This window comes from Mirounga leonina, unplaced genomic scaffold (assembly GCF_011800145.1).
Source record: "Mirounga leonina isolate KUSES-001 unplaced genomic scaffold, KU_Mleo_1.0 Mir_152, whole genome shotgun sequence".
Taxonomy (NCBI): domain Eukaryota; kingdom Metazoa; phylum Chordata; class Mammalia; order Carnivora; family Phocidae; genus Mirounga; species Mirounga leonina.
This window is the reverse complement of record NW_023270380.1, coordinates 7,814,453-7,828,846: the sequence shown is the minus strand read 5'-3', so window position 1 is coordinate 7,828,846 and position 14,394 is coordinate 7,814,453. Positions and strand designations below refer to the sequence as shown.

The 14,394-nt window shown below is 38.1% G+C and overlaps 1 protein-coding gene across 1 annotated transcript in view; it reads right to left on the bottom strand.

The window, feature by feature from the left end:
- RYR2 (ryanodine receptor 2) overlaps positions 1 to 14,394 on the bottom strand; it is a 725,313-nt gene that overhangs the window by 268,556 nt on the left and 442,363 nt on the right. The window contains exons 25-26 of the mRNA XM_035008528.1: positions 8,722 to 8,881; positions 5,339 to 5,486 (exon numbers count right to left, since the gene is read on the bottom strand). Of these exons, the coding sequence (XP_034864419.1) occupies positions 5,339 to 5,486; positions 8,722 to 8,881 (308 nt within the window). The remainder of the gene's footprint in view (positions 1 to 5,338; positions 5,487 to 8,721; positions 8,882 to 14,394) is intronic.

The following is a 14,394-nucleotide window of genomic DNA, read 5'->3' as shown; positions in this document are numbered from 1 at the left end:
CCTTGTACTGGGTAAAATGCACTCCCTTTCTTGGATATCAACCATAATTTTTTTTAACAGTGCATTTCTTTTTTTTGTTTGAATGGGTAATGCAAATAGAGTATAAAATTTAAAAGAAATGATATGTGGCAAAATGTAAATCTCCCCTCCCACAGCTGTCTGTCAGCTATCTAGCTATCCTTCCTAGAAGCAATCACTGTTACTATTGTTTTCTGTGTCTATCCAGAGTCCGTCCGTGCATGTGCAAGCGTTTACATATATTCTTTGTTATAACGCAAATAGTACCATACTCTTCGCAGAGTTCACGACTTTGCTATTTAACCTTAATATGAAACACTTGTGACTGTTTCCTATTAGCACTTCATTGTATTTAACAGGTTCATAATATTCCATTGTATGAATATACCATCATAATTTTAACCAGTTCCAATGCCAGGATGTTATCTAATCTGACTTTTTGTTTTACTTTTTGGTGTGTGTGTGTGTGTGTATAAGTATGTGTGGGAGAGGGTGTGTGTGTATGTGTATGAATATGTGTTTGGGAGCTCAGAGACTACAGTATTCAGCTCATTCATATTATTCTGTTGGACTGTGTAATAAGTCTCCTCTATTGCTCTTTTTTTCTTCCTTTTTCTTAATCCTTGATCACAAAATACATTTCCTCACTCCTTTCTCCACCACTGGCATCACTCCAATATGTGTGGTGTTTTTCCTTGGACGGTTTGTATTTTTGTAAGCTGTAGAATACTTAGAAATGATATTAATGGTATTGTATTACTGCTCTATCCCATACTTCATGATCACTGCTTCTGAATTGCTGCATGTTATGTTTTTTTTTTTAACATTTCTATTATTTTTATCTAATAATATTTCCCAGAAATAGACACATATGATGCTTCCAGATTTCATGATCATAAATAATGCTGTAATAAACGCATTCCTAAACACCCCTGTCTGGACCTATATATGAGTGTTTCTACATCCAAGTGTATGTAGCATTTTCTGGGACATATTCATGGTTTCTATAATTACAAGCTTTTCACACATCAGCTTTGCCAAGTTACACTCTTAACAAAAACACATGGGGTTCCTATTGTGTCATATCCTTGTCAACAGTTGGGATCATATAAATATATCCAGTCCTTCATTAAAATTTACAGTTAGTAGGTCATGTTAAAGAACGTTCATGGGGCTGTGAAGCCAGGGGCTCTAACACTAACCAAAGACTGAAGTTCCCCACTGGATGCCACAGTCTCTCAACAGTGCTGTTATCCTAAGGAGACAGGAGACATAGCCACTCATAATTATGAGAACTGACTCATAATAATCCATGATTGGTAATGTGGAAGAATAAATAAGTGTCTGAAAGTTTAACCAAAAAAATACATTCAAGATCAACTCACTCTTTGAAAGATTCATAAAATCAATAAATCCCTAAGAAAAATGACCATGACAAAAAAAGAGAAACATAAACTCTCAACACAAAGAATAAAAAGAAGTGCCACTAGAGACCCTACAAACATCAAAGGGATCATAAGGGGACATTAGGACAGCTTTATGCCAATAAATACGGCAATTTAAATGAAATTAACTTATTGAAAATGTATAACTTATCAAAACTGACATAAGAAGAAATAGAAAATCTAAATGTCTCCCATAGCTATGAAAGAAATTGAATTCATAATCAAATAAGTTTCCTAAAAGATAAAACTATATGCCCAGACAATTTTAATGATAAATTCTATAAGACATTAAAGAAAGAAAGAATACAAAACTAACCCAAATTCAGAAAACAGGGGGAACATTTCCTACCTTGTATCATGAAGCCATTATTGCTCTCATATCAATAACTGACAAAGAGATGTTGCAAGAAAAGGAAATTACGTATCGGTATTCCTTATGACATATAAGCAAAAATCCTTAACAAAATAGCAAATAGAATCCAGCTATATATAAAAAAGCATAATACACCCAGGTAGAGTTATTGCAGAAATGCAACTTATTTTAACATTCAAAAATCAACGTTATTCACAATATTAGTAGAATAAAGGAAAAGAATATATAATCATCTCAATAAATGGCAAAAAGAAAAGTATTTGACAGAACTCAACATTCAATATCCCATTCATGATAAAAGCTCCCAACAAACTAGGAAGAAAAAGGAATTTCTTCACTGTGATAAAGGGCATCTAGACCTATCGTTAACATCATACTTCATAGTGAAACATCAAGACTTTTTTCCTTAAGACTGGGAACAAGGCAGGATAACCTCTCACCATGTCTATTAAACACTGTAAGTCTTAACCAGTTCACTAAGTCAAAAGACAAAAAAGGCATGATAATTATAAAGGAAAAAGTAAAATTTTTTTGTGGGGTGGGGGGAGACATCATGGTTATGTAGGTAGAAAATCCTATATACTTTATACACAGAAAAAGAGAAAAAGAAAGAAAAAAAGTAAGATGAATTCTGCCACACCACAGGATATAACAACAATATATACATACTAATTGTGTTTCTCATATTCACAGTGAACAACTGGAAGGTGAAATGAAATGAAAACTAATTTCATTTATGATAGTTCCAAAATATCATATACCTCTAAAAAATACTGGGCAAGATCTCTACACTGAAAGTAGAAGACAAATTAAAGAGGACCAAAATAAACGGAAAGATATGCCACATTCGTGAACTGGTAGACTAAATATTGTTAAAATGTCAATTCTCCCCTAATTGACCTACATAGTCAACTGTAATCCCATCAAAACCAAATTTACAAGTGGAATCTAAAATTTATAAGGAAATGCAAAGAAAAAAGGAGACTGAAATCTCTTAAAGAAGAAGTTAGAGGACCTACCCTACCTGATTTTAAGATTTATTATAAGATTATAATAAAAAGGACAGTAGTGTGGTACTGACTTAAGGATAGACATATAGATCAATAGAACCCAATGGTCAGTAGATACTTGACAAAAGTGCCAAGGTATCTAATGAGGAAAGGATAATTTGTTCCAATAAATGGTGCTGAGACAGCTGAATATCCACCTGGACAAAAGTGAACGTTGACCTCAGTCTCTCATCACAAACAAAATTTAACTCAAATTAGACTATAGACCTAAACGAAAAAGTAAAATAATAAAACTTCTGGAAGAAAGCACAAGAGAAAATCTTTGTTTTTGCATAGGCAAAGATTTCTCAGGACATAAAATATATGACCATAAAGGGAAAAAAAATCATAAAGGGCTTTATCAAAATTAAGAATGTTCTGCTTTCTGAAAGATCTCACTGAGAAAGTGAAAGCACAACCCACAAACTACTAGGAATTATTTCCAATATCTGACATAGTCCTTATATCCAGAAAATTTATATATATATATATGCTTACAGTTATATATACTTACAATTCAATAAAAAGACAAAACCACCCAATTTTTAAAATGGATATAGATTTGAAAAAGAAAAAAGACCACTTATACCAATGGCCATTAAGTATAAGAAAAAAATTTCAACATTATTATTCACGAGGAGAATGAGAATTAAAACTGTAAGATCCCATTTTGCATCTACCAGAATGGTTAAAATCAGAAAGATTCACTACCAATTCTTGGCCAGGATGTGGGAGCAACTGGAACCCTCATACATTGGTCATGGAAGTAACTTCGCAGAACCATCTGGACTCCTTATAAAGACTATATCTGTCCCATGATCTAGTAATTTTACTCTCTAGATATTTACCCAAAGAGAAATGAAAAGTCTAAGTCTACACAAAGACTTGTCTACAAGTGTTCATAGCAGTTTTATTCATAATAGCCAAAAACTGGAAACAATCCAAATCTTTGTATCAAAGAAAAACGGATAAAAAAATTTATGGTTTATTAGAATAGAATACTACTCAGTAAATCTGTTACATCTTAGCTTAGAAGCCTTGTATTTCCATTCCAGTGGTCATGTGGACTACAGACTCTTTAAGACAGGGATCCTTCTGGTACCTTTCATACCTGATAGCATCTGGTTAATAAGGGTCTACCAAATATTTGTTGCTATAAAACTGACCTCAAGAGAAAATAGTTATATTATAATCACGAATATTATTGTTATCAAGGGAATATCTAATTTTATTTGCAGCAAATGTAAAGATTCAGTATCTACTAAGAGCTCTTAAGATGTTAATACATACTGAATCAACTCCACAAACTGAAATCTGGAATCAGAATGCCTGGGAATGGGATTCTGCGTCTACAACATAGTAAATGGAAAGGCAGAGAAGTCTCCGAATCTCAGGTTCCTAATCTGTAAAATGAGCATAATGCATGGACCATCCCCATAGGGTTACTACTGTGAGGATTATGTAATTGTAAAGGTCTCAGAAATACTTGTTGCACATGATAAGCACTATATAAACATTAGCTATTATTACTACTTACAGTCTGGATTTCTATGCACAGATACAACACTGAAGATATTAGTCATTAGAGAATATTAAGGATACATTTTTTAAAAACTGGCACTATAAGGAAACACACATTGTTTATTTCACTTTGCCAATTTTAAAATATGGATATTCATACCAACTCAAACTTCAGGCAAAGGATAAAGGAATTGATACTGATATTTTAAACCATATTCTTAAAATATTTTAAGGGGAAATGTGTTCTTTATAAGACGTCTGAAAACCCATTTCTTCAACACAAATTTATTGAATGCCTATTCTAATGTGTTTATCTTAAAGCAAAATGTTACACTAATTAAAATTACCTATAGGTATGAGTATAAAATAATGAAGGTTCAGAAGACACTAGCTAAAACAATTAAACCAACTCTTTTTTGAAGGAGAACTGGTAGGGTCAGGTAGGGGCAATACCAGAGTTAAGAGAGTTAACTGCTCACCTCAAACTCTTTGGGAAGGTAGCCCCATTTTTCCCCCAGTGGTCCTGAGACACTCAAATGGGAGAGGAGTCTAATCCCTCAAGTGTCCTTCAGGAAAAAAAAATGCTCTAAACCACTGACCTAAATTACAAACTAGATGACATCCCAAAGGACTCATCCTATACTCCTCACTTTTAGTTAATTATTTGGCTTTGAAGAACTACTACACAACTTTGCAGCCTGAGAGGAAGAAAGGAAAACCAAAATACCATGGTCCTGGGCGCCTGGATGGCTCAGTGGATTAAGAGCCTGCCTTTGGCTCAGGTCATGATCCCAGGGTCCTGGGATCGAGCCCCACATAGGGCTCACTGCTCGGAGGGGAGTCTGCTTCTCCCTCTCCTTCTGCCCCTCCCCCTGCTCATGCTCTATCTTTCTCTCTCTCAAAAAAATAAATAAAATCTTTAAAAAAAATACCATGATCCTGATCTGGCGCCTCCAGGTTGTAGCCATACCCCAGCAACGTGCGCACAGCCTCACGGAGGCTGTCCTTATTGGATTTCTTGGTGCGGTCATCTAGAAGGGCGTAGGGAACCAGGCGAGGGTTTCTTCTGTTCTTTACATCCTACAGGAAGAGAAAAGGTGTTGGTCATTAAAGCAGTACTAAAGCAATTGTTTTGGAAGTATGACAGCCACCAAATAAAATAGAATGTGAAGCTCCTGAGATAAAAGCTGCCCCTCCCCCACCACCTTAGTCTTCTCAGGTAACAGGAGTTACTGAACCCCTACCAATATAAAAGATGGAATCCAGTGAGTAAGTGTAGGCCCTCCCCAAGAGAAGAAAAAGTAAAAAACAACAATAACAAAAGCGAACTGGAAGGATCTCTCCATCATCTTCCATCTGCCAGGGTCACAGGGCAGTGGGTGAATTTAGAGAACACAGAATTTCCTTGCACAGTTGACAGACGAGTCTTTGTTACAAGAACAGCCAAATGATCACTGGTCACCTCTCACTGATTTTAGTCTACAAACAACACATGGCTGCTGTCCCTTTCTCTGAAAAACCCAGGGTGTTATAGACAGCCATTCTATGAACTCAAATAGCCTGAACAATATGCATTAGGGTGACTCCATCAACCTGTGAAGCCAGTTAATAGCCAAAGTACTGAAATACCTACAAAACTCACGATTTGTCTATAACAAAAGAGGCTCCAGGTTTAAAATGTGATGAAACTGGTGTTGGCAAAGCAAGAAAGCTGGCTATCCTACTATCCTGGCAAAAAAAATCATTTCCTTCCATCCACTCCCTGAGACTCTCCTACAGATTTTGTCAGACTTTCCAGATTTCTGGAAGCATTCTCAATTCTCAGGTTAACCTGAGCATGACTAAGAATGAGGAGACTGTGGATCTTCCCAAACCTTCTCAAAACAAATATGCTACATGGTGGATGGGGTCTGTCTTGGTTGGGTAGGAGCAAAGAAAGCCTTTCCTACTGTCTTCTCCCCTGGTCTCTAGCAAATTTGTACTAAATATCTGCTCCTGAACACATGAACATGAACTGACACAGTGGGGGGTCGAGATCACCTAGTTTGTTTGGCGGGGAGCACCACTCCAAAGCCACCCCAAATAAACCAACAGTGTAAACATCACCCCACACTCCTCTCCTTCAACTTGGTTTTAGCCCCCAAACTTTTCCTCTGTAGAAAGTCTGAAGCCTTGAATGAATCATCCTCTCTAGAGACGGTGTCCTGGGACTCTGTTAAAAGGAGCTTCCCAGGGGATTTGATGCACACCCATGGTTTGAAAGCAGCTGGGCTAGAGAGACAGAGAAGAGGGTAATTCAAGGAAACTGCTCTCAAGGACTTTCAACGAACTTCTAAACTAGATTATGTTAAGGTGATGGAAGGTAACGCAAAATTCAAGACAACATTCATTCAAATAATCCGGCAAACATGGGCTATGTCAGTGGGGAATGTGGTGGAGGGATGGGGTGCGACCTGGGGGAAGGAATGGGGAAATGATTCTGGCAGGTTCAAAGAGAGCCTTGTGTTTTTATGAGGAACCACATGCACAGGAAGGAGCACCCCCACCCCCAGAAGAGAGGGACCTTAGGGAAGTCCTGGTTTGTCTGACAGAGCTACGTGGTCTTCAAGGCAAGTAAGCCCTCCTTTTGCAGCAGCCAGTGTGGACCCCTGATCCATCTGGAGTATAAGGTTCAGGTTCTCTCTCTCTCTCTCTCTCTCACACACACACACACACACACACACAATGCTGGAGCAGAGGTAGTGTTGACATTCTCATCAGTTACGACCAGCTTAATTCAATATAAAAATATATTTTATGAGGTACATCAAGGCTCTTCAATTTTTCTTTAGCCTTCCCAATAGCAAGAAGTCACTGGCTTAGAAGGATTTTCAAAATTCAGCTTTTCAAACCAATATTTAGGCTGTTTCCTGGACCACAGTCTAAGCCTGTAAGTAAGAATCCATTTTAGTCCTGAAGAATTTTAAGTAAAGGAAGCCTAAACTGAGCTGGCGAGAGGCACTGCAACAAGGAAGTGAAGAATTTTGGCTCTGGAGTCAGAAGGCTTGATCCCAAGCAGGTCTGCCACCTGCTAACTGGGTAGCACTGGGCAAACTGCTCCCAAGAAGGCTCCCCGTGCACCATATGTAAACTGGGAATAAAAATGATCCCTCCCTCACAGAACTGTAGTCAGAGTTAAAGAGAATATGTGTAGGGCGCCTGGGTGGCTCAGTTGGTTAAGCGACTACCTTCGGCTCAGGTCATGATCCTGGAGTCCCGGGATCGAGTCCCGCATCGGGCTCCCTGCTCAGTGGAGAGCCTGCTTCTGCCTCTCTCTCTCTGCCTGCCTCTCTGCCTACTTGTGCTTTCTCTCTGTGTGTCAAATAAATAAATAAAATCTTTAAAAAAAAAAAAGAGAATATGTGTAAAACTCTAGACATGGTGACTGCCACCTAATTGAATAGCAAACTGCCATACGTATTTGGTCAGGCCCCAGCACTGCTATGAGCCTTTCTCATACATAAGTTATAAAATGACATTAAATCACTTACTGATGAGGAAGACAGTGGCACAGAGAATTTAAGTAGCCTGCCCAAGGTCACACAGTGACTCAGAAGCGAGGCTCAAATTTGCTCTTCGGCTGCTCTGCTATGCTGCCTCGGGATATACTCAATGACTGTTAGTCACTCCCGCTAGCACCACCATTAATAGAGAGAGATCCATGCCTCTAACATCCAGAAACCTCAGAAAACTCTATCCTTTACTAAGTTTAACAAAAACTCAGTTAGTGGTAAAATATGACCTGAATTGATGCAAGCCTGTTTATAGGCTTTATTTATCCCTCTTGGTATTATCATGCCTACACTGTGCTGAACAAATAGTAATTTATATTCTGCTGTCCCGCTGAGGGTGGTAAGAAACATGTAATATATCACCATATTGCCATTCTGGAAACCAAAAGATACCTGGATTCTGACATTCATCTGGCCCCAGGGTTTTCGAATGAGGAACTGTGGACCTCTTTTATTATTTTATCTCAACTGTCTCATATTTCAAAAGTTTCTCCTTAAATACAATCTCAGAGATAAATGCCATGAAACCATGTTATAAATGACTGTTTTGGTTAAAATTCACTGTGTACCTCATGTGAACACTCGGGGTTTGGTCATCTGACTTCTTGGTCCAGCACGGAACAGGTATGTCAGTGCATATGTACATGAAGATATGTATCTGAGTTTCAAAACAGTCATTATTTAATCTTTCCTGTTAGGAATTATGCTGATCACCACTTAAGCAAATCTCAGCTTCCATGCTATCAAGCGAAATACCCTTGTACCTGTTGGATACCGTAAGTCCAGCCCTGCCGGATTCGATCCCGGGCCCACACATTATGAGCATTTTCTGCCAATTTGTCCACCATCGCTTCCTGAGATGGGGTGAGTTTGATGAAGCTCAGGTCCATTGGGGCAGGCTTATACCCACTTGTCAGCTGGTAACTACAAAGCAAAACAAAAGAAATATATATTTGGCCTTTCTGAAAAAGTCAAGGCTTAAAAATTCCTGTAACAGTCTTTTCATGGCCCCATCTACCTCTAATGGTTCATTTAACCACGTGGTTACCACTGAAGAGCAAGCCTGGAACCCTTCACTTAAGCTAATAACTCATTAGGTAGAAAGGCCACACAATCGTGGTCTCCATTTTTATACCAATAAAAGTGAAATGAGACAATTTACCAATCTCTCAAAGTTGAGAAGGATTTATTGAGTTCCTAATTGATGAGGCTTTTCTATAGTACAAACCAAAATATTGGTTACCAATGAAAACATCTGATAGATTTCTCTTCTTATTCTCGTTTTCTTCAACTTTTAAATATTATATTAATTTGTATATTTACATATTTAATAAATCTGTGGATCTTTACAGATACTAGCTGTTTATTATACTATAGGTAAATTTTAATGCATTTATAAATTATTTTCCTATTTGCTTTTCCTAGTCATAGAATTTAGGAAGCCTCTGGATAAGACAGAGAGTAGAAAATCCCAGATATTTAATCATCTAAAAAATTATTAAGGCCTGGATTTTAAGGAACTCTTACCAGAGACTACCTCCATACTCTGAAATGGAGAGAAAGTACTAAAACAAGAATAGGTTTTCATCTTTTGGAAGAAATAGAAAATAGAAAATAGAAAATTTTCAGCATGTACATATTGGGGCATGGTACATACACGGTACCATACATGGTACATAATACTGCCCTGCTCCCCAAAGACACACACGCAGTCACCTCATTCTATTTAACTACTGAGATTCCAACAAAACCTATTTTATAGCTGCTTCTCTTCCATTCTTCTGTCATTGTTATATTCCCTATTATCAACTAAGCCTTGAGGTCAGGATTTGTTTCTAATCCATTTTTCTAACTGCCATTATACTTGAAATAGTGCATGGCAGATAATCAGCCTTTTGATCTATAGTTTTTGAAAGAACTAGTGGGGAGAGGAAAGATGGAAGAGTAGGGAACCTTGTTTCATCGGGTGCCTTGTATTTAGCTAGGTAACTATCACATCATTCTGAAAACCTATGAATTCAACCTAAGATATAAGAAAAGAATTGCTGGAATTCTACAAATAGAAAAGTGACCACTTTTGGCAAGGTAGGAGGTGCAAAGTGAATTGGAGGGGATATATTGGAAGATAAACAGCATGGGGAGGGAGCCTCTATAAACCAACTACCGGAAAGTGATATAGCCCCAGAGGACAAAGTCAGTATTTTAAAAATCTGCTCCAGTGAGAAACATCCCTGCCTTAAAGGTGCTCAGATGGCAAAGCAGGGCAAAATCCTAGGTGGGACTGTGTGGTCTCAGGGTCCCTAGGGTCATGGAAAGAATGGGGATTTCGGAGCGGGCAAAGTTCCCAAGCACTGGAGCAGGGAAACTGGATATGGTCAGAGAGCCCAGGAGTGGGCTCTCAGCTCAGTCTGCCATAAACCGTGAATGGCAGTACAGTAGGGGACCACTCTCCGTGTGGAGGTCCTGCAAGTGGCAGGCCTGCGAGAACCCTCTTCTCTCCCCCGAGAGGATAAGCACGGTGTGCTTCGAAGGAGTCTGCAGAGTTCGGTGCACACAAAAGTGAAGATTGCTTTTCCCTAAAGGTTTACTTAAGTTAGGGGGCCGAGATCTTTCAGCTCAGGCTGGAGATTGGGATGCAGCCATTTTTATTTTCATCCTCTAATGGGGCGCGGAAAAACTTCAGGGAACAAGAGCCACACAAAGCAACCCAAAGCAGCTTACACTGAGACCAGCCCCCCGGCAAGGGGCAGTGCAACTCCGCCCAGGCAGACACCTGAGAATGAGCTCAACAGGCACCTCCCCCAGAAAACCAGCTGTAACATCAGTGGAATACCAAGTTTACCAAGCACACAGAATTGCAAAACTCCAGTGCTAGGGCAAAATAGTATATAGTATTCGAGGTTTTTTTCCCCACGATTCTTTTATCCTTTCAGTTTATAATTTCCCTTTTCTTTTTTTTTTTTTCCTTTTCAACTCATTTCTTATTTTAGCAACTCTTTGTTTTTAAGTTTTCTTTTTTAACTTCCATTTTTACATTTACATTTTATAGCTATATTCTTCATTTTTGGCTTCCTTTCAATGTATTCAATTTTATTTTGTGTGTATATATATATAAAGTTTTGCTTTCTTTGCAATTTTGGGATTTAGGGTCTTCTAACAAACAGAGCAAAATAGACCCAGGACCAAGTAGATCACCCTGTTTTGTCCATCTGGGAGATTATAATCTTTTTCCTTTTCTTTTCATTTTTGGCTTCAGACTGCTTCAGATTTGTCTAGTGGGTATTTCGCTTGGGTCATGGTTGATATTTTTTATTTTGTTCCCTCGTTCATCCATTCTTCTCTGGGCAAAATGACTAGAAAGAAGAATTCACAACAAAAGAAAGAACCAGAAGTAATACTCTCTGCCACAGACCTAATCAATATGGATATAAGTAAAAAGCTGGAATTCAGGATAACGATTACAAAGTTACTAGCTGGGCTTGAAAAAAGCGTAAAAGACACTCGAGAACCTCTTAGTGCAGACATAAAATCTAATCAGCTTGAAATTTAAAAATGCTTTAACTGAGATGCATTCTAAATTGGATGCTCTAACAGCTAGGGTAAATGAGGCAGAAGAGAGAGTCAGTGACATAGAAGACAAGATGATGTAAAGGAAGGAATCTGAGGAAAAGAAAGAAAAACAACTAACGGACCATGAAGAGAGGCTTTGAGAAATTAATGATATCATAAAGTGAAACAATATTAGAATTATTGGGGTCTCAGAGAAAGAAGAAAGAGAGAGAGGGACAGAAGGTATATTTGAGCAAATCACAGCTGAGAACTTCCCTAATCTGGGGAAGGAAACAGACATTCAAGTCCAAGAGGTAGAGAGAGTGCCCCACAAAATTAATAAAAATAGATTAAAACCCCAACATATAACAGTGAAGCAATGCAAATTTCAGAGATAAAGAGAAAATCCCGAAAGCAGCTTGAGGCAAGAGCTCCTTAACCTACAATGGTAGAAACATTAGACTGGCATCAGACCTAGCCACAGAGACCTGGCTGGTCAGAAAGGGCTGGTGGCATGATATATTCATGATACTAAATGAGAAAAACATGCAGCCAAGAATGCTTTTTCCAGCTAAGGTGTCATTCAGAATGGAAGGAAAGATAGAGAGCTTTCAGGACAAACAGAAACTAAAAGAAATTGTGGTTACTAAACCAGCCCTGTGAGAAATATTAAAGGGGATCCTGTAAGTGAAGAGAGCCCAAAAGTAACATAGACCCGAAAGAAACAGAGACAATCTACAGAAACAGAGACTTTACAGGTAATAAAATGGCACTATATTCATATCCTTCAATAGTTACTCTGAATATAAATGGGCTAAATGCTACAATCAAAAGACACAGGGTATCAGACTGGATAAAAAGCAAGACCAGTCCATATGCTGCCTACAAGAGACGGATTTTAGACCCAAAGACACCTCCAGATTGAAAGTGAGGGGGAGCCGAACAATTTATCATGCCAATGGACATCAAAAGAAAGCTGGGATAGCAATCCACATATCAGACAAATTAGATTTTAAACCAAAGACCATGGTAAGGGATGAAGAGGGACACTATATCATACTTAAAGTGTTTATCCAACAGAAGATCTAACAATTATAAGTATTTATGCTCCTAATTTGGGAGCAGCCAATTATATAAACCAATTAATAACCAAATTAAGGAAACACATTGATAATAATACAATTAATAGTAGGGGATTTCACCCTACTCACAGCAATGGGCAGCTCATCTAAGCATAATATCAACAAGGAAATAAGGACTTTGAATGACACACTGGACCAGATGGACTTCACAGATATATACAGAGCATTCCATCCTAATGCAACAGAATACACATTCTTCTCAAGTGCACATGGAACACTCTCCAGAGCAGATCACATACTGGGTCATAAATCAGGCCTCAGCCAGTACCAGAGGACTGGGATTATTCCATTCATATTTTCAAACCACAATGCACTGAAACTTGAACTCAGTCACAAGAGGAAATTTGAAAAGAACTCAAACACTTGGAGGTTAAAGAGCACCCTACTAAAGAATGAATGGGTCAACCAGGAAATGAAAGAATTAAAAAAAAATTCATAGAAACAAATGAAAATGAAAACACAACTGTTCAAAACCTTTGGGATGCAGCAAAGGCAGTACTTTTAAAAGGGAAGTATATAGCATACAAGCCTCTCTCAAGAAACAAGAAAGGTCTCAAATACACAACCTAAACTTACACCTAAAGGAGCTGGAGAAAGAACAGCATATAAAGCCTAAACCCAGCAGAAGTGAATCCATAAAGATTAGAGCAGAAATCATTGAAATAGAAACCAAAAGAACAGTAGAACAGATCAATGAAACTAGGAGCTGGTTCTCCAAAAGAATTAACGATCAATAAACTCCAAGCTGGACTTATCAAAAAGAAGAGAAAGGACACAAATAAATAAAATCATGAATGCAAGAGGAGAGATCACAACCAACACTGAAGACATATCAACAATCATAAGAATATATTATGAGCAACTATATGCCAAAAATTAGGCAATCTGGAAGAAACAGATGCATTCCTAAGAGATGTATAAATACCAAAACTGAAACAGGAAGAAATAGAAAATCTGAACAGACCCATAACCAGCAAGGAAATTGAATCAGTAATCAAAATTCTCCCAACAAACAGGAGTCCAGGGCCAGATGGCTTCCCAGGTGAAGAACTAATACCTATTCTTCTGAAGCTGTTTCAAAATACAGAAAGGGAAGGAAAACTTCCAAACTCGTTCTATGAGGCTAGCACTACCTTGATCCCAAAACCAGACAAAGCTCCATCAAAAAGGAGAAATACAGACCAATATCCCTGATGAACATGGATGCCAAAATACTCATCACCAAGATACTAGTCAATAGGATCCAACAGTACAGTAAAAGGATTATTCACCATGACCAAGTGGGATTTATTCCTGGGCTGCATGGGTGGTTCAACATTTGCAAATCAATCAGCATGATGCATCACATTAATAAAAGAAAGGACAAGAACCATATGATCCTCTCAATTGATGGGAAAAAGAATTTGACAAAATATAGCATCATTTCTTAATTAAAACTCTCCACAGTGTAGGGATAGAGGGAACATACCTCAATATCATAAAAGCCATCTATGAAAAACCCACGGAGAATATCATTCTCATTGGGGAAAAACTGAGAGCTTCTCCCCTAAAGTCAGGAACATGACAGGGATGCCCACTCTCACCACTGTTGTTCAACATAGTGCTAGAAGTCCTAGTCTCAGCAATCAGACAATAAAAAGAAATTAAAGGCATGCAAATTGACAATGAAGAAGTCAAACTCACTCTTCGCAGATGACATGATACTTTATGTGGAAAACCCCAAAGACCCCACCCCAAAACTGTGAA